A 26901-nucleotide genomic window follows, 5' to 3' on the forward strand; every position below is an offset into this window, starting at 1 on the left:
AGATCAGTTGTTCTCAGCCTACTCAGCCCTGTGAGTTGGAAGACAGGAATGGAGAGCAGAATGAAGTCACCATAATCCAAGGGGAAATGCTCAGTGACCTGCTATGCCACTTAGACACACTCAGGTCTGTGGGGCCAGGTGGAAGCTGGTGGAACTGCTCACTGAGCCACTTTCCACCATTTATCAGCAGTCCTGGCTAACCAGGAGGGTTAGGGGAAATGCAACACCCATCTACAAGACTGGAAAGAAGATCTGGGAACTACAGGCCTGTCATCTTGACCTTGGTTCTGGGGATGCTCATAGAGGAGACCATCCCAAGTGCCATCACACAGCACATACAGGACAACCAGGGGACCACGCCCACACAGCATGAGTTTGTGAAATGCAGGTTTTGCCTGATCAACAGGGTCTCCCTCTTATGACAAGGTGACCCACTCAAGTGGATGAGGGAAAGCCTATGGATGTTGTCTACCTGGACCTTAGTCAAGCCTTTAATGTTTCCCACAGCATTCTTCTGGAGAGACTGGATTGTTGTGGCTTGGACAGATGCACTCCTCTCCAGGTAAGAAAGTGTCTCGATACATGGCCCAGAGAGTGAGGGTGAGTGATGGTACATCCAGCTGGTGACTGTGGTGTTCCCCAGGGCTCAGTTTTGGAGCCAGTCCTGTTTAATGTCTTTATCAATGATTTGGATAAGGGGATCAAATGCACCCTCAGTCAGTTTACAGACAACAAGTTGGGTGGAAGTCTGCTGGATAGCAGGAAGGCTCTGCAGAGGGATTTGAACAGGCTGGATTGATGGCCATATGGATATAAAGAATGTGTAAAGAGTATTTCCATACAGGAGAACCTGAATTGCAAAAATTTAAATGAATGCTTGTCAATTAGAAGGATAATTAAAACTTCAGCATACTGTAGAGAAGGAATATTTGGTCACTGGGCTAGGCAATGAAGTATCTTAATTAATATGGCTAACAACAAGTCATTGTAGCAATGTTCTATTTTGAAATCTGTATATTATCAAATCATATTTATGTAAAGTACTCTGACCTTAAGATCATGATATAATTTCTGAGAAATTATTCTCAGAATCAAGAGCAGAGAGGGAGATGCAAAGATTTTAATTGTTTTTCAAAGTTTTCGTCTACAAAAATAGATGCCTTTCTGAGCATGATAGAATGAATGCTGATGCCCTTCTCTCTTCTAATTAAACACTTCCCACTTCACTTCTGCTCTGCCAGCTCAAATGAAAGTTTGGAAATCAACAAAGAAGTAAACAGCAAGAAAGTAAAGAAAAATGGAAAGACAGGAGAGGAGATAAACAGTGATGAAATATTTGGGAATCAAAGGCACCAAAGATGCACAATTTATATCAGGGTGATGAGAGGCCCGTTAATAAATACCACTAGGATCAATGGTGTTCTTTAGATTAGTATCTATATGGACAGAGTGGAAAGGTGCATTCCTCTACCTTTTCTTAGCATACTATTTCAGCAAGATCTGTATCTGTTCAAAGCAATTTTATATTTCATAAGCTACTACTATTATACAGTATTTTCATGCCTTAGACAAGGTAATATTGTAATACTTGGTACCAGCCATAAATTAGATATTGGCAAACACACAAATATCAGAAATTCCCTGAGCTTCATAATGCTGAAAGCAGAGAATATGCATTCTTAAACTTTTCCCTGTAGCTCTACTACTGATCAGTGTAATGGAGAAGATACTGTTCTGACTCCCTGTGGACATTCTCCTGTGTAATAGATTGCTTCTGCTTTAAAAAGCAAGAGAAAGATCATGGAGTTTTAAATGTTACAAGGAAATATTTCCTAGAACACTGGCTGTGGGTATTGATTTAATTGTACATGAAATACAAATCCTCACTGAAGATTAATTATTGAAGAACAGAAATTATGACTTGACATGAATCCTGAAATAGAGTTTGCACAGGTCTTAAATGTTCCATAAGTTTTAATCGTGATTTGTTTCAAGGACAGAATCTGATCAAAACAGGTTGCAGGGTGGATCAGGGAGCTCAAAAACTTAAGTGCTGTCTAATCTTTGAAAGAATAAATGTAGATTAGACATCACCTACAGGTCATGCAGACAGACATTAGAACTTTCAGATGCATAGCTACAGAGAAATAATTAATTAATTAAGTTCATGACAGTTTTGATCTGAGTTAATATTAACTGACTCTTGTTAATCCACATAAATTAAAATAGAAACCCGTTGAGCAGCCTGTTCTGTATTTGTTTGCTGTATTTTTAGAGCTCTCAGACACTTTCTGATTCATTCACTTTAAGACATGAAGTAACTACATGGTTTATAGTTGGATTGTTTCTAATACTTAAAAATCAAGTAATTTATGTGCAATTTAAATGTGACTATATTTCAGTAGAGCTTTGAGTTAATTAATCTATGCAAAATGACATAATAAATTTTAGCATCTGCTGGTGTCTATTTAAGCAACATAACTTACTGAACTAAAATTTCTTCATTGTTAATAAAGGAAATTTAATTTAATTACTATGTAATTTAAATAATTATGGAAGAACTTTGTACTTTGTTATTCATACATACTTGCAAGTGTAATATGTCAGAGCAAAGTCCAGCAGATAAAGCACAGTGTGAAATAAGGAATATGCAATTTTGCTGCATTTGAGATAGTACATTGGATCTGATTTATTCACCTGGACTTAATTAGCAGGCAAAGTACAACTGTAGAGACTGAGCTCATTCATGTTCTTGAAAGAGGTAAGGTGCCTGCCCAGTGCTGTGTTCCTTGGGTGCTTTCCTAATAATTTTAATACCAATTTCTATTCTGGAATTAAATTGATCTGTAAATCAATTTTCAATGTTAATGCATAAATATAAGTGAAAAAAAAAATGTTGACTCCTTCAAAAATACTAAAAGATAAACAAAGCAGTTCAAAAAATAATTCCAGATCCAAGTTCAAATTTAATGAAAATCAGGATTTGTGCTTGTGGATTAGGGTTTGATTTAAAGAAATTTATAATTTAATATTCCATAACAGCAAAAATAATCAGAGCTTTCAGGGAAAATGATGCATGACAGTAGAAAATAAAAGTACAGCAGAATTTAAATGCTTAAAAGGAAGCACTGTGCCAAATTTCAGGGAAGGTAATTTTCCAGTTTATTATGATCCCAATGTCAAATGACCAACTTTGCATGAAATGGAAAATTATATTTTAATAGTAAATCATAGCTGATTGTGATATACTGAATAATATTAGGTAGAATAGAAAATTCTGTTTTGCTGGTTTTGTGTATGGTAGGTAGAAAAATTAACTCTCAAACCTGAACTTTATTACAATGATTTATCTTGGACATTTTTTTAAAAATGTGTTGATTTTTTTTCACTCTGGAAAATTGTTTGCTGAGTCTGCTGCTAAGTCATTAGATTTATAAGGAATGTGGCTTTGTTGCAACATAAACCACTGTGGAGAAGGGTACTGGCCTCTGCAGAATCTGTGCTGACTCTGGCAGGAAATCAGCCCTGACCGAAGAGCTTTTTTGCTGGATCTGTTTTCTGTCTTCAGCAAAGCCACTGTGGGGAGCCCAGTCTTTAAAAAAAAATAAAATTTAAACAAGCATTGAAAGAGTTTGGTTAGAATTTAAGTAAATATATCCTTTGAGAGTACAGGAAACATTTGTTTACCTGATTCATCTGAAGCTGTTATTGACAGAAACTCCTCTTCAGGGAATCTGGGATTTTCCTAAGTGAGGACCCCAGGATTAGGTCCAGTAATAGCCTAAGCCTTCTTCTGTACTGAATGAAGTATTAATAGATATGTAGGCCAAAAGGTGGATAAAATGAGGCTCAAAGCTGTTTCAGTTCAGTATATTGAACCCTTGTTGGTTTTGAAGAGGCTAAAGAAAAGTTATTTTGCTTTGTTTACTGTAATTTTTTAAAAAAATCTGATTGAAACCTGTGACATGTTACTACAACCTGTAGACAGAAATTCACAAAAAAACATAGATCAGGTTGAGCTCTCCAGTGCATGGAAACTTTTCCAGCAATAGGAAAGCCATGCCTCTGAGTACTGTTTGAGCTACAGTCAGCAGAACTAATGTTACTGTTTCTGTCCCTCTGACAATTGGTGTCTCTATTTCACTGCAGTTTGGATTCAGGGATTAAGAAAAATTCAACTATAATAATTAAGAGCTGTGCTTTTTCTTTTGTCCTTATATTACTCTTGATGGCTTTTTGCCACACTCAAAATTATATTATGTTTCATTGCCCAGCATGGCACAAGGTGACAGGTGAGAGATGTTCTAAGGGTCTCAGCACAGTACCCTGTGTCAGAGAAATGAACGACTTGTCAGAAATGAGGTCTGAGACATCGGGACAGAAGAGGTCCTTCAGAGATGGGAGAAGCCAACTTTGACAGAGGCTTACTGTATTGAAGCTTGGTAATTCAAAACTTTTTTCCTTCAGGACTTTTGTACTAGAAGTCACAAATATTGTCATTTTCAGCTCCAGCCTGTGTTACAGTTCTGAATTGCTGCAGGAGGACTGACGCAGAAGGAAGATGCTATTGAGGGGCTCAGCAGGATTCATGCTGTTCTTGCTCTCTCAATGCACTGTGTCTCTGGGCACCAAAGAGCCAGTGGTCCTGGCTAATGCCCACCTTCTCCCCCAAAGAGACTATGAGAGACTGGGAAACGCCAATGAAAAAGGTACTCATGAAGAACAAGGAGTGATTTGGAAGCGTTCTGTGTTTTAATTTATTGCTTTGCTGTAACATTTTCAACTAATATATATGAAAGCTAGCCCTGGAATAATGACCATGTCCTGCCACAAAGTCCTGAACCTGTCTGTAGAAGTTGTTCTGTAACACTTACTGAGAAGGGCAGCTGTGAGGGTCACTGTGTATATCGCTGGTTTGGACATCACCATATAAATTATTTAAATAATCCTTCTATAAAATCATAGCATCAGGTTTAAAGTCAGGTGAGCTATGTCTTCCAGGGAAATGTAATTTTTACTGAATTTTTCTCACAGAGATAACAAAATTGTCAAGTTTTTATTAAATACAAATTAAAGATATTCCACAGTTTTAAGACATAAGACCATGCCTTTCAACTCTATGGAAAAGTGAGTGATTTCAATTCATAAACATATTTCTGAGTAACAGAACAATGAATATAATCCTTCTCTACAAAAGGAATTCCCTTTCTATAAGTGAATACATATGTAAATGTATATTTAAATAAATTATGTTCTGACTCTTAAGAAACTTCAGATTCAATTGTAAAATTCAGAGCATTGTGCTGTAGTCTCACAGATGCTTGATACTATACTAGAGCAAGAAGTTAGCTTATAAGCCTGCTACATTTTAAAACCCCAGAAAATATTTTAGCCCAATAGAGAGGGTCAACCCAAGCCTTATATGCCATTTTTATTACCCTCTGTGTCTTCTGGTAGAGCAATAAAATGGAAGAGCACTTTCACCTATTTTCCTGATACTGGTGTTCAGCACTGAACAGAAATGTAGTTCTACATGCAAATCCATGATAAAATTCAGCCTGGAGTTTGAGTGAAAAGAACTCACCCTTTAATATCTCCCTTCTATCAATGAACACATGGCATACATTTCAGAATTTAACACAAGAATGTTAGAGGTGCCTGAAGTATAAATTGATTCAAGATAAATTAATTTGTTCATTGAGGAAAAGACTAGGTCTGGTTATTAAACTTGATTGACCTACAGATGGCACAGGGAATTGCAAACTTGCTGAGTACTCAAACTAGAAGAACGCTGGTGGAAAAGGAATGATCTGTAAATAGGTTTTGGCTTTTCAACCATATTTCTGTCATAAATGCAAAATTATACTTCCCTTGTATGACAGAGTAACAAACCATTTTTTGAATTTCTGAATATTTCCTGCATGTTCCTCCCAGAAATCTTCTCTCTTTAGCTGAATAAATGCAATCAGCTGCAATGAAGTCAGTCAGCTTCCAGTCAGAAGAGTCATTCAGACACTCTAAAGGACAGAGTTCAATTTCTGAAATTTATGATTTGAACAGAATGTACTTTAATTTTTTTTGTGTGTGTGTGTGTGTGTTTGTTTTTTTTTCTCAGACTATCCAAGGGATTGTTTTGAGATTTTACAGCACTCCAAAGGAAATTCCAGAGATGGCCTTTACATCATCCAACCAAAAGAGGAACCAATTGTTGTTTTTTGTAACATGCAGGACGGTGGCTGGACAGTGATCCAGCACATTACAGCCAACAGTACTGTTGACTTTGACAGAACCTGGCAGGACTACAAATATGGATTTGGCTCTGTTCATGAGAACCACTGGTTAGGAAATGAATACATGCATCAATTAACTGGCAGCTCAGTGCAATATGTACTTGGAGTTAAACTTGTAAATCTAAATGCTGAAGTCAAATGGGGACAGTATGAGCCATTCCTGATTGAGGGGGAAGAGTCTCAATACCGAATCAGGGTTGGTCTTTACAAAGGCAACGCCACTGATGCGCTGACCCTGGACACGGAAGCTTATCTCCATGACAACCAGAAGTTCACCACCAAGGACAGAGACAATGACAATTACTTTATGAATTGTGCTAAGCTGGAACTCAATGGTATACCTGGGGGAGGCTGGTGGTATGATGCATGTGCTGGAGCAAATCTAAACCGCAGGAATGTGATATACTGGCAAAAAGACTGCAACAAGCAACACCCGTGCAAGTTTGCATGGATGATGATCAAACCCATCAAGCACCACCAGTCATACCCTACCAAGGCCTGCCCCTGTCAGAAAGTTGAACTGTAGACAAGCCATGTGTATTTGAGAGGAACATGGACTCTTGCTCAAGTGACTGAAATGATCACACTGAATGAGTAATAACCCTAAGTAACCATGACTGAAAATTTAAATTGGGCCTCTGCAAGGGCTTTATGATGACATATTGTTCAGTACTGGAACATGTCACAGAAATTTGCCAACCACACAAGTGAGAAACTGTCAGAAACTGAGGCCTTTAGCAGAAAATTTAAATAACCAGAAGACTTAAATAATTCATTTTATACTATTTTAGCTATAGAACAAGTCTGGTATGAAATCCAGGATATGATGTCTTGTACAATATATGCATGAATAAAAATTCATGTCAGAAAGTTTTTCTCTGGTGTCAATGTCATTATTGATTACACATCTATAATTGCACATCTTCTTATATCATGCAGGGAGGAATTTTCCAGTTAAATACCTACATGTGTAAAATGCATATTGAAGAGTATTGTGTACCATAGGGCTCCAACAGACCTTTTCTTTCCAACTTTAGTGAATAGTATGTTAATATTTAAAATTTGAATTAACCTCATCTCCCATGGCTTCCTTCCCCCTTCACTGACTCTTCTTTTATCTCTACTTTTTAATGATCCCATATACAGTGAAGTATTCAGCACAGGCCTTTCTTTTCTGCTTTCATTTTAAAGCACTTATGGGATTGCCAGCTCTCCCATTTAAAGACACTGATCCAAAGCTTACAACCCCTCTGAATTTTTTCCCCAAGAAACTCAGTGAATACATTTTTAAAAGATCAAATTGATATTGCAATTGTTTATTTATTCCTCCATTTTCCCCCTGAAGATTACTCCACTTTATTTACCATTATTTGACTATTACTTCTCCCTGTTCCATGCTGTGCGTCAGCTTTTTCTTTTTTCAATACGACTGTGAGAAAAAAAGAGAATTTTGCCTTTATTTCACATTTAATAGTTTCAATTGTTTTAGTTCTCAACATTGACATCAATTAAACAGTGCATTTTTTCTAATTATAAAATAAAATTTAATTATAAATTATTCTGTTTTAAGACAATAAACAAAAGGATTTCAATTGTTATAACCTTGAAGACCTTGTTTTCTTTTACCACTATTTGAGTTGCTTCACACAGTTCTATATCATCGGAAAAACTGATTGACAACTGAAGACTTTTTATTTTTGCATTTACAAAATGTCAGAATAATAATTAGATTATCATGTATGTTTTCTTACATGTTTCAGTTAAAGAAACTCCACCAACAAATACTGTCAAATTCCTGCTTTTTAATTTAAAATACTATTCATAATTTTCATGAAAATTGCTTCAGAATATAAATTCTTTTGTGTTTTGAGAGGACCAAAACTGTCATGATTACTTAAGATGAGAAACTATCTTGGAAGCAGAAAAGCCAAGAAAGCAAAGCAATTTTTATTCTTTTTGATGCCATGCAGCATTTTCAGAAAGAGATACAACTATGTGATGTGGGTGAGGCCAACATAGCCCACATGCCAATTTTGCAGCATCTGATTTCTTTCCCCCTGAATTTGTGTTCAAAGACAGAAGTGTGATAAGGGAAGAAATGGTTAGTACCTGAACTGAGTTTATATCATTGAGTCAATTTAATGTGGGTTCTGTAGAATTCTATCAGGATGCCTCCAAAGTTGTGATGAGGATACAAGGAAATCACCTGAGTGCTCACATAGCTTTTGTTAGAATTCCTGGCCATATAGCCAGATGCTCACACACCTTCCAAAAATGTATTCTTAATGACCTTAACATGGAAGCACAGAAGGGAAAGTCCACAGGCTGCATCTGATCATCAAAGGCAAGTAACCTGCCCTGCAGCATACCCTTAGCTTATTTTGGAGCATTTTGGAGGTCAGGACTCTGCAAATAAGCTGTATGAATAACTTGGGCACCAGCAGACCAAATCCAGCTGGGCAGCACTGGAGGGACTCTTGTATTAACTGGAGCCCTACAAACCTATGCACTGAATTCCAGTACAAAAATTAGATTTAAAATGTAATAAAAAAATCATAAAAATAAGCCTACTTTCAAAAAACCTGACACATTTAATCAAACTCAGGGACTGAACTACATTCCACACCTTTAAAGTATGGATGGAAATATTGGGGCTGGGTTAGGAACTAAGTACTGGATGAAAACAAGTAAGAATATTCTAGAACATCCACCAGCATGGAACCCTTAGAAGCAGACTAAACTTCATAATTCCTTAGCAAAAGACTATCTTAACTGAAGAGATTTTTTTTCTTCCATTGCTGAAGCCAGATATCTGATACCCAGAACAGTGTTGAAGGCATCTGGCCTTCTTTACTAAATCAATGAAATCACAGACTGAAATATGGGGGTTTCTATTCTATCCACTCCTAAGTTCTGCCAATCACATTTCTCCTGTGCTCTGTCTCTTTGCCTTTCCTGGTTTTACTGCCTCCCACAGTATAGGAAGCAAGAAGGGTCATCCCAGGAGTAGCTGCTGAAACAAATTTATTTGGTCGAATAAATATCTTTCCAAAATGAGTGAGTATGACAAGGTCTAGAGCAAAATGTTCCAACTCTAAGCACCTATGAATGGGAGGCATGTTCTACTTCAACCATGCAACCTCCCAACAATAGCAGTGAAATAGTTTTCTTTACCTCTGCTGCTTTGCATTTCTCCTTATGTTGTCAGCTGCAGGAAATGTAAGCACACTCTCACATACAATACCATATTAATCAACTCAGAATTTATTTATTATTTATCTTTAAAAATAATTCAATTTTCATATGAGAAAGTGCTTGCTTTTGTTTCTGATTTCCCAGACTTCCAGGTAACCTAATTTTTTATGTATTAACCACAGATTAAAAAGTATGACAAAGTGGTTTCAAGAGCTAGCTGACTAAAGTTGTTAATTTACTGATGCAATATACTGCATCAAAAAATTAACAACATTAGCTGCATGGCCTCATTTTCTCCTACTAGAATTAAGAAAGAGTCGTTTAGTCACACTCATGTTTTTTGCATTTCAGAAGGCATCAGGCCACAGTCAGAGTGGGAGCTATGGAGCTGAATCCAGACACATTCTATAGCTGGAATCCTCCACTGTACCCTCTTCCATTCTTCCTCCTATTGCTACCTGATGAATTGCACACTAGAGGAGGCCTTATGGACAGCACACACCAAAAACAACGATCTGACCTCCACTACGTCTAGGCTGCTTCTGCATGTAAGGATTAAAAAATATTTCAGCTTCTATTACGGCATTATAATCCAGGAATTCAGTAAAAACCCCCCAGCTTAAGAGGTCTACTGAAACAGAAGCCATCAGCAACCATGGTCTGGAGGAGAAGCTGTTGAGAAGAAAACTTCTGAATGATTTGAAATGTTTGGTTTATTTGAGGAGGATTGACTTTGGTATTGCAGCAGATACATTAAGAAACTAGTGACATTTAATGACCAATGGCAAAAATACTGAGTAAAAGGCAGTGCTTTTAGCGAGTGTAACAAAGACTGAAATTCCTTAAAACTGAAAAAATACATTTACCAAGATGGAAAAAACAATTGTAACACCATCCCTTTCTGAAACTACTAATAGTCATAGATTATCTCTTGATTTACAACATGATATCAATTTTTAATTGTTTTGACTACTTACAGGGTAACAATTCATAAAATCTTAAACAAGAAGCTTATTAAAGCTTGAGGTTTTATGACACTCAGCTGTCAAATGCACGTGGAAGAGTTCAAAATGCGGCAATGGAGATTTGGGGGAGACCACATAAGCAGCAGCAGCCTCTTACTGACTTACTAGGAGTAAAGCCAAGTAGAAAAGTGAAAAGACACAGTATCCTTTTCTAGAGTTAAGGTTTAGGCTGTGTTTCAAACCAGCAAAGCCACTGACTACCCAGCAGCTGCAGGAGCATTACGGGAGCTGTCCTTTGCAAAGCTCCTCATCCAAGTAGTCACAGGAAGTGCCTAACTGTATCCAGGTGTTCTACATCTGTTTAAAAATTCTGGGAACTCTTCCAAGTATTTATCTACAAACATAAATTATATATGCAAAAAGTGAATGTTAGTTGATAAATTATGGGGATCTGGAACATATAGGGATGCCAGCATATATGAAAAGGCAGAGACAAAAATCATACCCCCAGTTTGTGGGAAAATTCAATACTTGAAAATATAAAAGGTGCTGGGTCTTTGAAAAGCTTAGGGATGTGTATTTCTGCATCTATATTGATAATATATGTATGAAATTATGTACAACCAAAATGTAGTTTTACAAAAAACATTTCATTAGTCCATGACAATAATCAATTACAGTAAAAAGGTCATTAAAAGGACAGATAACAAGATTGTCCTACACTGCAAAAGTCCCACAACACTTTTTAAAGGTACAAAACACAATCAAGTACTAACTGATACTCTAATGAGGACCACATTTGTCCTTTTGTGATTTTGATTTTTTATAAGAATAAGCATCCTACATAACAACAAAGTAACACACATCTCTTTATATAATTCTTGATATTTACACTGTACTCATGTGTGGCCATGTAATCTCTCACATGGTTAGGTGCTAGCAGCATAATTTGAGCACATTTTTCACAATTACATTGAACCAACATTGTTGCATCCATCACTGTGTATTCTAATAGTTACTGAGCAGAGAGTCCATAAACATTTACAGAACATTCTTGATCAACAGACGTCAAAAACAACAAAAATTACTCCATTCAATTTCAATAAGAGCCAATGCCTCATTTCAGCAGTAACAGTGCAGCTAGCAGGAATGGTTATTACCTCATAAATTTTGCCTTTAAATACAGTTTGTGCCCTCAGAGAGACACACTCATTTGCTAAAAATCAAACATAGTTTACTGAATGACTGGTCTGATGTAATATAAAATAAATTCACTCTAATAACCAATTTGTACATTGTTACTGTACATAGGAAAAGCTCTGGATAGTGACAGAACAAAGCTGATGAAAGAGTTTTTATAAAGATCTCTGCTTTCCTTTCTTAAGTAATCATATGCTAATGCACAAAAAATAATAGGCCCAGTATGGTGTGTTACAAAATCAATCATGTGAAGTTAGAGAACATATTTTTACATTAGTACACTGCTAATCTTTCACTGACAAAATTTTCCCCTCTGGACTCTGGGGATAAAAAAATGTTAATAACTTCCACTGTGATTTTTCACATGGAAGATTTATCTATCTGTAGGAAAACATTCTGATGGTACAATAATTTAATACATTATACAAACAATTTCACTGAGAGCAACGGTACATTCATGATGACTTATATAATCCCTGAAATGTGCAGCTGGGTAATGCCACCACTGCAATGTCCCACTAAAGTGTATAGTAGGTATAATATGAAAATTGTCTCAAACTAATATTCCAAAGTATCTCGCTCAGAATTTTGATAGAAAGGCTAGAACTGAATTTGAACTTCATGAAGATCTTGCTCATTTCTTCAGAAGCGTTTTTCTTTAGGATTTCCACACCTCATGACTCCTGTTGCGATTAACTTTGTTTTCTCAGGACCTTTTCTGAAGCTTCTTGTTTGGTTCCCACCACAAGGAGCCAAGACACCAGCTCCATTCCAAAGGCATTCTGCTGAAGGCAGCCCCTTGCTTACCCACTCACTCAGTCAGTGCTGCGGGGCTAACACAGACATCAGGCAGGTACCAGCAGTTCAGCTCTGGCACCAAAACCCCTCTCAAATCTCAGCTAGTGGTCAGTCTCAGCTCATAATTAGGCCAATACAACCAAGTCTTGGAAGCCACAGCCACCAGAGTGGTTGAATCCAGCCACATCTGTAGCCGATGTGGTTTTGCTGAACCAAAAGAGAGTGCTTGAAGATAACTTGTGTCCAAGCACCTGATGTTGACTAATACTTGTAAAGCTATTTAAAGACAAAGAATACAAAGTGTTTTTTTAATAGTTTTATAGTTGCTTAAAAAAAATCTTTCCTCTTTAAAGGATGCCAGTTCTCTCACTGCTTATATATGGATAAATGTTAAGGAAACTTTTGGAGCGAGGTGTAGCCCAACAAAGGAGATTGCAAAAAAGACTTTCCTTATGTTTAGATAGACTGCATCCATTATGCTTTACAGTCAGTTCTGATTTGTACTATTGTCACCATTGAATACCATTTGAATAAAATTTTAAAATTTCCTTCAGAGGTACTGAGTACTGGAGAAGTTCAGAGGTGTCTTCTAACCATCACCACTTTTACAAATGACAGTGACTTGCATGATGGAACTGATATTAGGACTGGCTTCTTCACGTACAAAACATATTATCTATTTCTTCCACTATAAGCCCTTCCACTAAAAGCCTTCTTAAGTCTCCACAGGAGTTATTGTTAAAGTGGAAATTTTCTCAGTATTATATTCTCCTGTAATGTGTGTGCTCATTTGGAGTATTATAAATTTCCCTAACCATTTAGTATTGGGGTTGACAGCATTTACCCTTTAGATAGTCCTTGTCTCATCTCAGCTGATGGTAAAGCCTCAAAACAGAAGTAGCACAGACTGCATTGCTTAGTACATTTAAAACTAAATAAAACAATGCACTAGCAAAGAACTGTAGGAAGAAACAGTTCTACTCTACAGGGACACAGACTTAATGACCTAACCTGATGACTGGATGATCATCCCAGTCTAATTTCTAGTAGTTTATAGTTTACTCCACCTGTTCTCAGGCTGAAAGAAAGGACATAAGACACCAAATACAATAATTGCAATGCAATTCTACTGCATAGTCAAAAGCAACCCGTGTTGCTCATAGCAGCCACTGACTTTTTTATCCCAAGCACACTACTTCCATGCAAAATTTAACTTTTCAGCAGATTTTTTTAACCACTAGACACAACAGCAATGGCTTTGAAAAGACAGAATTTGCTAGGTTACATCAATATCTGTATTTTTCCTTATTTCTTATGCAACAATTATGGCAGCCTGGTATTTCCCTGCCAGTATAGTTTCTCTTCCACTTTTTTCTTTTTCCACTGGCAGAAAAGAAGCATCTTAAAAGTCTTCCTGAAAGTTTTATTACAGAGGGCATAACACATGGGGTTAACAGTGCTGTTTACATAGCATAGCCAATATCCAAGGTGCCACAGTGTCAGGGGAATACAGTCAGAGCAAAATGTGGAGATCAAAACCATGATATTATAGGGAGTCCATGTGATGATAAAAGCCAAAAGAATGGCACTTAAAGTCTGTGCTGCTTTGCGTTCCTTTATAAGAACCATCCGTTTCCTTTTGGTGATTTGGTTATTTATATTTGGATCCATGCTTTTGATGGAAGGGTCCTTTGACAGAGCAGCAGAACAAGGAGTTATTTTTACTTTTCGGCAACCGTTGTTGGCTTCCTGGGTGCCATCAGCCTTAACCACCAAACGGAATTTATAGGCCACACATTTTTTACTTTTTTGTGCATGTTCTTTGGTAGGAGACAAAAAGTATTTCTGGTTCTCAAAATCACTTTCTTCAGGTTGGTCTTTGACAACATCATCTGTAGTCTCATTATACTCTTCTGCCTTACTTTTAGATGGACTTTTGTAAGTTACTTGGAAAACTGACTCAGTGGCAAGTTTATCCTCGTCTTCTGATGATGCGTAGCTGCTGCAGGTGGTTAACTGGTCAGCCTTAGCCCAGTCCATGCAAGTACTCGCTGCCTGGGAAGCCTTCGCTGTAGCTGATGTACTTCGACTAGATGAAGACCAAGAAGCCTGACATCTCTCTCTTTTTACTAAGTTTTGTTGTTTGCAACTGAAGCAAGATTTCAGAAGAGTTTTCTGAGGCTTTACTGTCTCAAACTCTGCCACAGACTCTGAGCCCTGCAGTTCAGCGAGGTCCTTGGTGCGTTTCTCTGTCTCTTTATAAATGCGGCAGTACAGAATGGTCATCACAGACACTGGAATGTAAAAAGCAGCAATTGCAGTACCAAAGGTAATAATGGGTTCATACAGAAACTGTATCTGGCACTCTTCAGGTGGTACTGTTCGTTCACCCACAAAGTACTGCCAGCATAAGATTACGGGTGCCCACAACATGAAGGAAATTAGCCAAGCCATACCAATCATGATGCCAGCTCTTTTGGGTGTGCGTTTGGCCCTGTAAGTTAAAGGCCTTGTGATGGAAAAATACCTGTCAAAACTAATGACTAGGAGGTTCATTACTGAGGCATTGCTAGCTACATAGTCCAGTGCCAGCCACAGGTCACAGGCAAGGCTTCCAAGAGTCCAATGGCCTATGAGTATATAGGATGTATAAAGGTTCATAGAAAATATTCCAATGATGAGATCTGCACAGGCGAGGCTGAGCAAGTAATAATTGTTGACAGTTTTGAGCTGACTGTTAACCTTAAAGGATATCATTACAAGAATATTTCCCACTATGGTTATTAAGCTTACAATTGCAGTTACAGTGGCAATAGTAATGACTTCCCAGAGGCTATGCCCTTCTAACTGCTTATGGTTGATGGATGAACTGTTTACAACAGTAGAATTACTGAATAAATTGACTTCCATTCTTGTCCTTGGAGTATTGTCATCAGGACCTTAGCACTGTTGCAAACTGCTTTCTGTACTCAGAAGCATCCTTTTGGAGATAGCTATAAAGATCAAAGGAAAAAAAGTGGAAATTTTAAGTAGCTCATTAAAGCACAGACTTCCATTAGTTACCATGAAAACTCTTGTGAAACAACCTATCATTATTTGTGTTCTCTTTTTAGCATTTTTATTGTTATTCCTACAGTTATGAACATAACTAAAACACATAAATGTGTATGCTAGGACAATGTGCTCTGGCATTTTATGACATTTCAAAATACAGTCTAACTATTATTTCATAAGACAGTCAACCACCCCAGATCTTACATTTTGAATACCTTAGGAATGCTCTACATATTCTCAAAGACAGACATTTAAAGTTTTGAAGTCCAATAAGACAGTGTTGTTTCCTACAGCATTTAAAATGCATGCCAAGGTTTCAGAAATTCTGTAAAAGTCACCAACAGCAAAAAGAGAACAAGCAAGTACTGGGGATGCATGAATTAGGAACCACACTGGCATGGCAACAGCAAGAAACAAACAGGTGTTAGAAGTACTTGAGGCAATGGAGGGCAATTTTTGAGCAAATGAAGCAGGCGAACCCAAGAAGATGTTTGTAGAAAAAACTCTTATCAAGAGATCTTAGGACAGAGGAGACTGATAGGGTTAAGTGTGGAAGTGCAGTCTGGGTAGTTTGGATGAGTGAATGGTAGGACTGAGGACACAGAGGACTAAACTGAAGAGGAAGAAACAGAAGACAAGCACAGTGGTAAAAAATGCAAATTTAGTAACCAATTTCAAATACCAATTTAATACTTGCATAATCAGTAAAAGGTGAAAACAGGACTACTCTATTAATGCATACATGCCACTGACATCCATTGCTTTCTACATTCCTCACTGACATTTCTTGTGCCAGTGAACCTGTATTAGGCAAAATTTCTTCCAAAGATACCTTCTGGGTTTTGAGTAATTCCATCATATCAGATGATGCTAATTACTTATTAAATGCTTAGTCTCACTAAACTGTGTAATTTTGAAATATTCAAATAGTATTCAGTTTTTAAAGTCAGAAACAAAAGATAAATTATTAACAGATATTTCTACTGGGCTCTTAGCCAGTGTAAAACTGGTATGATCTCTTTTTTCAAAGCAGACATAGGTTCAGCTAAAATTATCACGAATCACCTATTAAAGTCCATTTCCAAGTCTTTAAGATTCTCTCTACATCAGATTTCTATTATATGGTCCTCCCTATCCATCCACATCACTTCTCTGTGTTTTCATCTTTCATCCTAACTCTCAGAACACCATTTTCTTTGGTCTTGGCAAGTGTCTTTTATTAACTGCAAGCTTTTACAGCCTCTTTCTCACATCTGTCTTTTGTACCAAGTAGTTGTGTCCTGTCTCTCACCAGCTGAATAGATTTTTTTATAGCCCCTAGCTGAACTTTCAGAAAATCAAGTAATATTCTTTCATTGTCCTCTTTGTCCAGGGAGGTCACCAACCTTGGAGGTTTTTAAGAGGTATCTGGACCTGGAACTGATTTATTGGTTTGGGGGTTACAGTGGTAGTTCTGGGTCTCTTCCAACATTGATGATTCTACGACTCTCATTGCTTTTACTGTTTCCTTCACTTTTCCCCCAGGTCTCCTAAATATCCACAAAAGTTTCATGTCTCTTCTTCAAACCCTGCTTTAATGGTGATCTCGTATTGCGATGAAACTGGATAACGGTAAGTTTCCTGATGTACTGAGACTTCTGGCTATCGTTCTTCTCAAAATGGTTCTCCTCCATCTGTGTGCATCTGTCATCTCCCATTTTATATTTAAATGTTGGTGCATCTGTATTCTGCTTATACACAGCAAATACCAAGCCTAATTCAACAGGATTCTAGATCATGTATAGACCTTGCAGACTAGCAATAATCACTCTTTCCAACCTCCAGAGCCAGTCTAGCAGCCAAGAATAGCTGAAGTGTCACAGCAGTTCTAATTAGTACTATGCAAAGAAAGACATTTCATCCTGGTTCTGCATTCTGGTAAAGCCTTCCCTGAAGTCAGTGCTGTCTTGATGGCTGGTGCACTGGCTTTACAAATCTTTACAAAAACTTGAAGGGCAGGAATTCATTTCATGTGAAACAAAGGTGTGTGGACCAGCTGAATGACTGTGGTAGATAACTAAGCTGAGAGGAATCTGTGTTTATGCTACCTCACATGGCTTGTGCTGCTTTTTCTGTTGACAGTCAGCAATGTTGTTCTGGACATTAAAAGCTCTGTGAGACTAAATTTTCAAGCATGGCAATGTGGTAGTGGATTTAGCGTGGCAATGTCAGGACAATGAGGGCTGTTCGCTCTGCGATGGAAGGTGAGGATTGAACCTCTGGGATGGAAGGATGCCAAGGCAGGTGAGAGCTGAGTCCTGACCAAGAAGTAGCAGGATGTGGATAAGCACATTTGGTTCATGTGAAGGCCAGAGACAGTGATAGCCCAGTGCTTGCACAGCAGGTCTGTAGTGATGAGGCAGGTCTCAGACCAAGCCAGGAAGTCCAGGCAGCAGATCTGAGTCAGAATCTGAGCCAGGATTGAGGAGATAGAAGGCCAGGTGTAGATATAGCGGCTGCCTGGCTGTGATGTAGAATAGGTGAGGGCCAGTGGTACAACCTCAGCTAAATGCAGTTCCCAAGGAAAAGGAGAGGGAGGCCCTCATTTATATCTTTCTTCAACAGGCCTTACCAGCAGAGCAGCTGGCCTTAGGCTTTTGCAAGATATCAGCTAAGGCTGATGGTCTTAAAAAGACACAGCTATGAATGTCAGGCACATGAATAAACCTTTACAAACGACATTAGCCTCTCACTCAGGGTTTTTTAAAAAGTAGAACAATTACAGATTGTTTCAACTTTCTGCCTTTTTTTGCCAGAAGGTGGCACTTGCCTCAGAAGAGAGAAGGCTGGAAATTGCATAGATGCTGTGTGGCCTGTAATGCTTTGTCTTTGCCATAGACAGCAAGTGTCCCCTCCCTCAGGTCACTTAGATTCCCTAACATTAGGAAGGAAGACTGCTCTAACTACACCATGTGGATTGCAGACTTCAGAGCAACAGGAGAAGCAGAAATCGTTGTTGTTGTTGTTGTGACACAGATGTTCTTGGTTTAAACTGCCATGGGTTGGAGGAATACTGATAATATGTTATGGAAACTATATAATTTCTTAATACATTTCTAGAGCCTGTAAGTGGGACTTCTGTATGCTATGGTAACATAATTTATGTTAATTGTCTATCATAAGAGATGATAATAGGGAGATCAAAACTGAATTATAGAATCAAAATGCATGTACAGTATCATGACTTTGCTATGTCTCATAATTATTACTCCATGATGTTCACTCTTGTGAGTTGTAATGGTATTTATGTGCTGCCAGGAAGTAATGATATTTTTTCAATCTATCTGTAAGAATTAATTAATGTGAGTTGTTAAATTTGTACCTAAATTCAGTTTACACTTATCTGCAGGCAGATTGTTCATGTCACAGATTAATTGCACCACAGATGCAGGCACAGCTTGGGTTCACCAGGTTTTATTAGCTCTATTTCATTCTGGGTCTGTCAGACCTGTGATGGCTGCATGAGTATTGATTGTTTGGATGTCTTTGCAATGTGCTTGCCAATGCTGCTCTCTGTTACTTTATTTATTTGCTTGTGTGCTAAGCTAATTTACAGATTTGCTGCCCACTATGCCCCAGAACTCAGCAGTCCACAACACAGGTAGTTGTGCAGCTACAGTACAGCCCATGATTTAAAAAATGGGAGTTTTGGTTACATTTTGCTGGAATGACTCCTGAGTTTAAAAACCCTTCAAAACCAGATTGATGTTTTAATGTGTTGTCAAATGACAGCCTGTGTGTTCAGGAGGTACTGGGCTAGCTGTTGTTAGGAAACTGGTGAACTTTCCCAAGAACAGCATGGGTGGCTGTTTAGTTTAAGAAGAGCAGGACAAGCCAGCCTAGCAGTATGGCACAAAGCTGCTCCTGTGTCTCTGCTCTGTGTCCTAAGAGGAGGATGCTTCTCAAGAGGCTGCAGAGTCAACTCACGGGGTTCATGTAGCACAGGCATCTGTGTAACACCCTGTCAGCCTGGTGTCAGTTGATTTTTCCCTCATTTGCTACAGAAAGCAAAGCTCCTGCACTTGGGTCACAACAATCCCATACAGCTCTACAGGCTGGGGCAAGAGTGTATGGAAAGCTGCCTAATGGAAAAGGGGCAGAGGTGCTGGCTGACAGCAGCTGAACACAAGCCAGTGTGTGCCCAGGTGGCCAAGAAGGCCAGTGGCATCCTGGTCTGTATCAGAAATTGTGTGGCAGTCATCACTGCCTGCCCTGAACTCAGCACTGGTGAGGCCACACCACACCTGAGTCCCGTGTCCAGCCCTGCCCTACACGGACACCGAGGCGCTGGAGCGGGTCCAGAGAAGGGCAGCAGGGCTGGGGAGGGTTCTGGAGCACAAGTCCTGTGAGGAGCAGCTGAGGGACATACATTTGGTTAATCTGGAGAAAAGGTGGCTCAGGGGAGACTTTATTGCTCCCTGCAAGAGCCTCAAGGAAGCTGTAGTGAGGTTTGTTCTCTTCTCCCTGGTAGCGGGTGACAAAACAGCCTCAAGCTAAAGCAGAGGAAGTTGACATTGGGTATTAGGTAAATTCCTTCACCAAAAGGGTGGTTAGGCATTGGAACAGGCTGTCCAGGGAAGAAATAGAATCACCTTCCCTGGAAGTATTTAAAAGCGGTGGGGCTTATGAGCATGGTTTAATGATGGAAGTGGCAGTGTGGGGTTAACAACTGGACTGAGTGATACCCAAGGTCTTTTCCAATATAAACAATTCCATATATCATCTGGCTTTAGCGAAGAGCTCTATTTTGTAAACACTAAATGGCTGGGGCTTGTGTTTTTATTCATACACGCGGTTTTGTCCTCCCTGCTCGTTGGTACCTGCAGGAGGTCCGGGCCCGGCCCGGCGCTGCCCGCGGGCCCCGCCGCCGCTCGCGCCCGCCGCCCGCAGGGGGCGCTGCCGAGGCCGCGCCGCCGCCATTTCCCGGGGCCGCGGCGAGCGGCCCTTTCCGGCAGTGGGCGGGACGGGCGCGGCCCCGGCGGCCCGCGGCAGGCGAGCCCGGCCATGCAGGCGGAGCGGGGCTGCAGCCGGCCCCGCAGGGAGGGGGCCCGGCACGGCCGGCGGCGGCCCGGCGGCGCACCCGACGCGGCGACGGAAGGAGGCGGCGGGGACGGCCACGGGCGCGGAGGAGGCGGGGGCCGGGGAAGAGGCGGCGCTTACGGGCACCGAGGAGGCGGGGGACGGGGCAGGCGAGAGGCTCGAGGTCGCGGGGCAGCGCCGCCGCCCAGCGCTCAGCAGCACCGGCGGGTAAGCGGGAGGAGAGCCCGCCCTCCGCGGCAGCCGGGGGAGGCGGAGCTGAGCGTTCAGGACTCCTTTGGGCTGGGGACACGACCCTCCCCTCCCCAGCTCCTCCTCTCCCCTATCCTGCTCCTCCCCTTCCCGAGGTGGAGCCAGCCTGGAGCTGTGCTCCAGCCTGTGGGGTGGGCTGCGGGTACCGGTGGTACCGCCCGGGACAGCTCGGCCGCTGCGGCCTTTCTGTGCCCTCTGCCTGCTCTGGGACAGCTCAGCCTGCACACTCGGTGTAGCATACACAGGGCTTTTCTAGCCGAAATACTTACAGAATTTTGCGCTGAAAAAACAAAAGTCTTGTTTGAAAAGTGCATCTGAAAAAAATGCATTCTCAATTTGCAAATAGAGATGAAGAATTGTTGAGCATTTTTGGCACGGTTGTTTTAATGGTTGGACTCGAACGATCTTAGAGAGATCCTTTCCAGCCTTAACGATTCTGTGATCAGAAGTTGAAATGAGCACGTGTCTTGTCTAGCCTGTGGTTCTCGCAGTGAAATCAGGGTAACAGCGCATGCCATACATAAGGGATATCTGTGATTCACTGGATGTAATTTGTCATTAATACAAGTTGATAGTTGTGCTTTGACCCATTATAAAACGTTTTAGCAGATTAAAAGCACAGATACACCGTTGTGTACCGCAGCTACGTATGCAGTTTCCTCTAGAGGTATTAAAATGCATTCTCTAACTCACCATGGTATGAGATCAACACCGCGCCTTTAAAAAGAGTTTCTGTAAAACAAGCTTTGACTATTCCATTCATGTTGTTTTGCTTCTGTTAGAATTATTACAACGTAGAAACCATGGTTGTCCCTGGATTGGCAAAGAGATTGAAATGGTGACCTGATACTGATTGGTGTTGGCGGCACTGGGAGTCCTAATGTAGATGGACCAGCCGCTACCCCAATTCCAGTATCATGTTGATTAGATTCACTTTGACTTTTATGATGCCATGGCTTCAATTGAACCCAGACAGTGTTTTATCTGTATTAGAACTCCCATGGCTGCTGGTGGATTTAAAAAATACAAAACATTAATTTTGTTATTGTATTTAGATACATAGTGCTCAGGTTTTGGGAGATAAAATTGCAGCTTGATTGGTACTGTTATTTAGAATGCTGGTCAGTGCTTTCATATGTAAGCAATATAAATTGCTTGTGGAGAGGTTTGGATCCTTGATGTGAAACAACAGTGTTCCCTCGTTAGCTGCAGAGCCATGCAGGGGAAATTCAGCACCTCTGTGTATTAGCTGGGGAAATTTCTAACCTGGACTGATTTTTTTTTCCCAAGTCATTCAGCCCTGCAATTAATTTTTTTTTCTTTTGGGACACATTACAATATGTTTTGCCACTGATCACTTCGTTATTGACTTGGATATGCTCTTATTCTTAGCCTAGCACAATGGTCTTATTTTTGGCTGAGGCTATTATGATTTGGGACTTTAAAAGTGAATCAATAGTTAAGATTTTCTGAGAACTCTGCTACAGATTGTTCAATTGTAATGCTCTTCCTGCACTGGAGGGTTTTGACATTAAACACTGTACTATCTCATAGCACACCTGCCACAAATTTCATGTTTAGCAGCATGGATGGGACTGGCTTCCAGCAGTCCAGCTGCAGCATCAGCAGCTGTGACAGCCTGCAGCTGCTGAATTTTAGTGCTACCTCTGAGCCAGTCTCATAATTCACCACTTCTGGAGTAGGGAGGGCCTCTTCCTTCTGTCAGTGTGGCAAACTCATCTGACAGGGAGTTGCCCCCTTTTAATCCCTGCTCCCTAGTGTTCTCTGTGTTCTGCAGAGTGACTTATAATACACGAGTGTACTACCTCAGTGGTAGGAGCTTGGCCCAGAGTAAACATTTTGTGTGAGCCAAGACCCCGCTGTCTTTCAGCAACAGGGGTGAAATCTTCTGAAGTGGTGATGTGTGAATTGCAAACCTGGAAAGTCAGGTAATAAGGCAGGGAGTGTGATGGTTTTACCACATTCCCTTGCCTTACTGTGTGCTGAGATGCTGGAGTCTTCTCAGAAAAATAACTTTTTTTTCTTTTTATTTCCAGTGAAGTACAAATTGGCATTAAATTGCATAATGTTTTGGCAGCAATATGTCTTAGTCAATTGCATTCATGTAAAAGCATTGTCTTAAAATGTTGTATTTTAGGTGTTTTAATTTAATGGTTCCTAAGCTTGCATTTGAAGCTGCAGGAGGATATTGTTTCTGAGCCATACAGGAAGAAGAAGAAAGTGTCGTGGTGGTACATTCAGTTTGCAGTTTAATGGGACACACGAAGACTGGACATTGTGTGCTTTATGCTGCTGCTTACAGTCCTGTAATTCTTTTGCTTTAGTCATGGGTGATCAGCTGTGTTATTTGCAAAGCCAGGGAAGACCCAGAAATTGCTAAGTCAGTTCTCCCCTCTTCAGCAGCATGCTAAGGGAGAAGGAGATCAGGTTTGTATTCATGCTCTGCATGGTAGATCCAGTTGTGGCTCAGAATCCTAGAGAAGAGGGCTTCATGATTTCTGTCAGCTTGTGAGAAGGTGTCTCTCAGTAAATTCCCAGCTCCACTTTTGAAACAGGATGCTGCCTCTCTCAAACATGAAATTGATTTAGAAACTGTGAGATAAAGTGTTCTTAGCCCTTGTGAAGAAGGAAAAGGATCTTCCACTTGTTATGTCTTTTTGTAACTAGTGTGCATGTTGATTTAACTGGCTTGATTACTGAAGATTTTGTGTCCTCTCTTCAAAAATGAATGCCTAATTAAGACCAGCTGGTTTACCAAATGGCAGATTTCTTTGTAGATCTGTCATCTTGAATAATTTTACATTGTTTCAGTCTGCTTTAGCTCATATATGCTATATTAAATAAATAAAACACATTTGAAATTACTCATTTTTAGTTAAATATGGCATTATAATGCTAAAGTAAAACGTCCGATTGACATTGGTCCAATATTATATCCCACTTTTAGTCTAACTCAGAATTCATATTTTATGTACTGTCAGAATTTTAAAATTCCTCTAAGAGATATAGCATATTAAAATAGAATCAACTTTCTGAAATTGTAGATATGATGCTGGGTGTTATTTTGATGGTCCTTGACCACATTTTTTGGGGGGGTTGGGAGTGGTTTAAGGAGATTTTCTTTTGTCCTTTAACTTTATTGTATTTGCAATTTACAAAGTATTCTTTTAGCTTTCTATTCAGTGATAGACCAACTATGCATTTGATGCATGCTACTACTTCAGTGCAGTTGGAATTGGCATGTCTGTTTCAGTGTTCCTTTCCTGGCTTTGGGCAGTGTTGCAGTAAACATTTTATTGTTACAAAAAGGAGTTTAACAGATGGATTTTAGTGCAGTCTTTCTCTTGTGTTGTTTAGTTTTGAGATGGCATCACATTTATTTAGTATTTATTATATCTTCATTATATCATTCTTGTGGTCCATGCACATGTATAAGTGATCTAAGAGAACATCTAATGCTGTCAGCATCAGATAAATTTTCCTAACTAGTGTGAGCTAACCCTTTACAATCTAAGCAACTGCTAAAAGCAGTTGAGAGGCGCAGTAACAAAAGTAACAAATACAGATATATTTGATTTCCTTTAGGACACTATAACAGAACTTGTGCAGATAGAAGAAAAGATTTCTGGATCTTGGGGACAGTCTTTTGACATTTTGTGTTCATGTTCTCAAAAGCAACTAGAAAAAAACTTACTTAGATTAATGTACATCAGTTTGTAAGCTGTACTTAATTACTAATGAGGTGTGAAGAGCTTCTCAGGAGTTTCTTTACTGTGATGGTTCAGTGTCAAACTGGGGTTAGTTAAATGGGATTCTGCAAGGCTTCATTCTGTATCTGCTCGTGTTCCGTTTTCTATTAATAATTCCAGGGAAGGATTAAAATATAGAGTGTTAAACTTTGCAGACAGTGCTAAACTGGCATGAGGGTGGAGCATAGAACACAGTCTCAACAAATGAAAGAAACAGACTGCATTTGGTGTGATTCAAGGCAATATATAATACAAGCACATCTACATTGGAAAAATCTGTGGAGTGTGTGACTGATTAGGGTGCAATTTTAGAAGAGGACTGTCTGCTTAATGGATGAGAAGGTATCAATTAGTGATGCCATTACATTGAAGAACTAGTTCTATTTTTGCAAGATTGGGACTATCTAGGGAAAGTTCAGAGGGAATGAATGAAGAAAGATACAAAGAGGATATGACCGAGGATGAGAGGCTGAAGAACCTGGCTCTTTCTCTTTTTAGTTTATTTATGTATTTATTTCAATTTTTTTTTTTTTTTTTTCAGTCTGACAAAGAGGATGCTTTGGACAGGCCTGGTTAGCAATGTTCCATAAATTAGACAGGTTGCTGCAAAGAGATCCATTTTAGACAGGACAAGAAGAAAAATATTATTAAGAAGGAAGAGGTTTAATTGGGGCTTTGAGAATAACATTTGTGACAGAAACATTAGATACTTTGTGTAGGAAGTACATGGGAATCAGGACAAAAAATATGTATGGTGAAGGTTACTGAGCCTACTCAATAGACCTGCTGTGTAACTACTTGTCACAGCCTGACTTATTTTTCTCTTATTTTTTCAAGGCTGTCTGTGCAATGGAAAAACAAAAATGCTTTTTATACATCAAAAGTTAATTTATTATTTTTTGGTTTTAGACAGTAGAGGAGCTGGTATTTTCACAGTGCTGAGGACTTCAGAGTTTCATAATAGTCCCTAATTGTTTAGTGTGGAATGGTTTTGTGATATTTATTTTTATTAATTCAGCATATTTTACCAATTTTTCTGGCTGATACAGCTTGACAGATTTGTATTGAAAGCATCCCCTTACAGAGGTGAATATCATTGCTGCAGAGCAACTTCATGTCTGACTCTTCTCTTATAACTTCCTTGGAAAGAGCTTGAGGGCTTCTGCATTTCTGTCCTCACCTCCTTAAACACTTTTGTTCCTCTTTTTTACTCTCAAGTTTCTGGAGTAGTAATTTGGTAGCTTTTTGATAACAGGTCCCAAATATTTTCTGGCTTAAAGAAATGGCTTTCCTGGATGCATATTTGGTTAATTGTGTGAAACACAGCTTTTAATCATAATCTTATTTAGATTTAATTATCGAGTCAAGTGGTGTGGATTTTATTCAGAGGAAGTATAAAATCATTTGAATATTGGAGAAGAACTTCCCGTCATATTTAAGGGAAGACTTTAGAATTTCGGGAAGAAAACTTGGCAGGTTAAGAATGCGTGCATGCATGCATGCATCCGTCCGGCCGGTGATCCAGTGCTATAAGGTACCAGTAGGTGGTGCAGGCAGCCCGGCCCTTGGCGCTGCCGGCTCCCTTGCTGGGAGGAATTACGTAGTTCGGAGTCAGGATGTGTGAGCATCATGGGGTTGGAATGTTCTTCTCATCTCAGGGTGGTGTTTTCTGAAGGTACAGCACAACGTGTGAAAGTCACATGTACGTGAGTGATTAGGACTTGCCCCTGGGTCTTCGAAACACAGCTGTGAAGTAAAGCTATTTGTAGGAAGGGTACACTTTGTAGTTCTGAGCTAAAAATCTTGTGCTACTGGGATGTTTGGTCCCACAACACAATGCAGGAGTTTGTTTGGGTACATCAAGTTAGAGACAGTAAGTATTTCTGCTGAAATATCAATAAATTTGTAGAAGTAATGAATTTGTTTAAAAAATTATGCCATGCAGTGCTGCTGCTGTTTTTCCATACAAAAGTAACTGGGTAGTTTCAGGAACCCTGTTTTGAGTTTCCAGCCAGTCTAATAGTGCTGCACAGTCTTTTGTAGCAGTCAGAAAATTTCACTGTATTAAAAAAAAATTAAACAAATGCAGATAATTGATTCAGTGGTGATTTAGAAAATCACTTTAAAAAAAGTACGGAAGAATATTTCTCACAGGTTTTCACAATCACAGAATTTCAAGCCTGTGTGATTCAGTGTTCTATGGTAAGGCATAGATGGGGGGTCCATTTATTTCCCACCGTTCTCTTTCATGTATGCAAATCCTCTGTATTATGTGTATGTAGGGGGCCTGGGGGGAGGGTT

At 39.5% G+C, this 26901-nt stretch overlaps 3 protein-coding genes across 6 annotated transcripts in view; 2 read left to right on the plus strand and 1 right to left on the minus strand.

Moving 5' to 3' along the window:
• Window positions 1–1570: 1570 nt before the first annotated feature.
• On the plus strand, window positions 1571–8278 carry LOC107205565 (fibrinogen-like protein 1-like protein). The gene is made up of 2 exons (XM_015630084.3): window positions 1571–4709; window positions 6116–8278. The coding sequence occupies exons 1-2, from the start codon at window positions 4562–4564 to the stop codon at window positions 6814–6816; spliced, it is 849 nt and encodes a 282-aa protein (XP_015485570.1). The 5' UTR covers window positions 1571–4561; the 3' UTR covers window positions 6817–8278.
• Window positions 8279–10181: 1903 nt separating this feature from the next.
• The window catches only part of CHRM5 (cholinergic receptor muscarinic 5), a 48174-nt gene continuing 31454 nt past the window's right edge, over window positions 10182–26901 (minus strand). For all 4 annotated transcript variants that reach the window (XM_033515404.1, XM_033515403.1, XM_015630079.2 and 1 more), the window contains one exon: window positions 10182–15441. In XM_033515404.1, coding sequence (XP_033371295.1) covers window positions 13772–15358 — 1587 coding nt within the window. In that variant the 5' untranslated portion in view covers window positions 15359–15441 and the 3' untranslated portion in view covers window positions 10182–13771. The remainder of the gene's footprint in view (window positions 15442–26901) is intronic.
• AVEN (apoptosis and caspase activation inhibitor) overlaps window positions 20546–26901 on the plus strand; it is an 87823-nt gene continuing 81467 nt past the window's right edge. The window contains exon 1 of the mRNA XM_015629685.1: window positions 20546–20788. Coding sequence (XP_015485171.1) covers window positions 20546–20788 — 243 coding nt within the window. The remainder of the gene's footprint in view (window positions 20789–26901) is intronic.

The sequence above is a fragment of the Parus major genome, chromosome 5, assembly GCF_001522545.3.
Source record: "Parus major isolate Abel chromosome 5, Parus_major1.1, whole genome shotgun sequence".
Taxonomy (NCBI): Eukaryota; Metazoa; Chordata; class Aves; order Passeriformes; family Paridae; genus Parus; species Parus major.

What these genes read in the sequence shown, in the direction of transcription:
- LOC107205565 (XM_015630084.3), top strand. Translation starts at nt 4,562, where the DNA reads ATGCTATTGAGGGGCTCAGCAGGATTCATGCTGTTCTTGCTCTCTCAA. An exon ending in GGGAAACGCCAATGAAAAAG is followed by an intron (nt 4,710 to 6,115) that starts GTACTCATGAAG and finishes TTTTTTTCTCAG; the next exon opens with ACTATCCAAGGGATTGTTTT.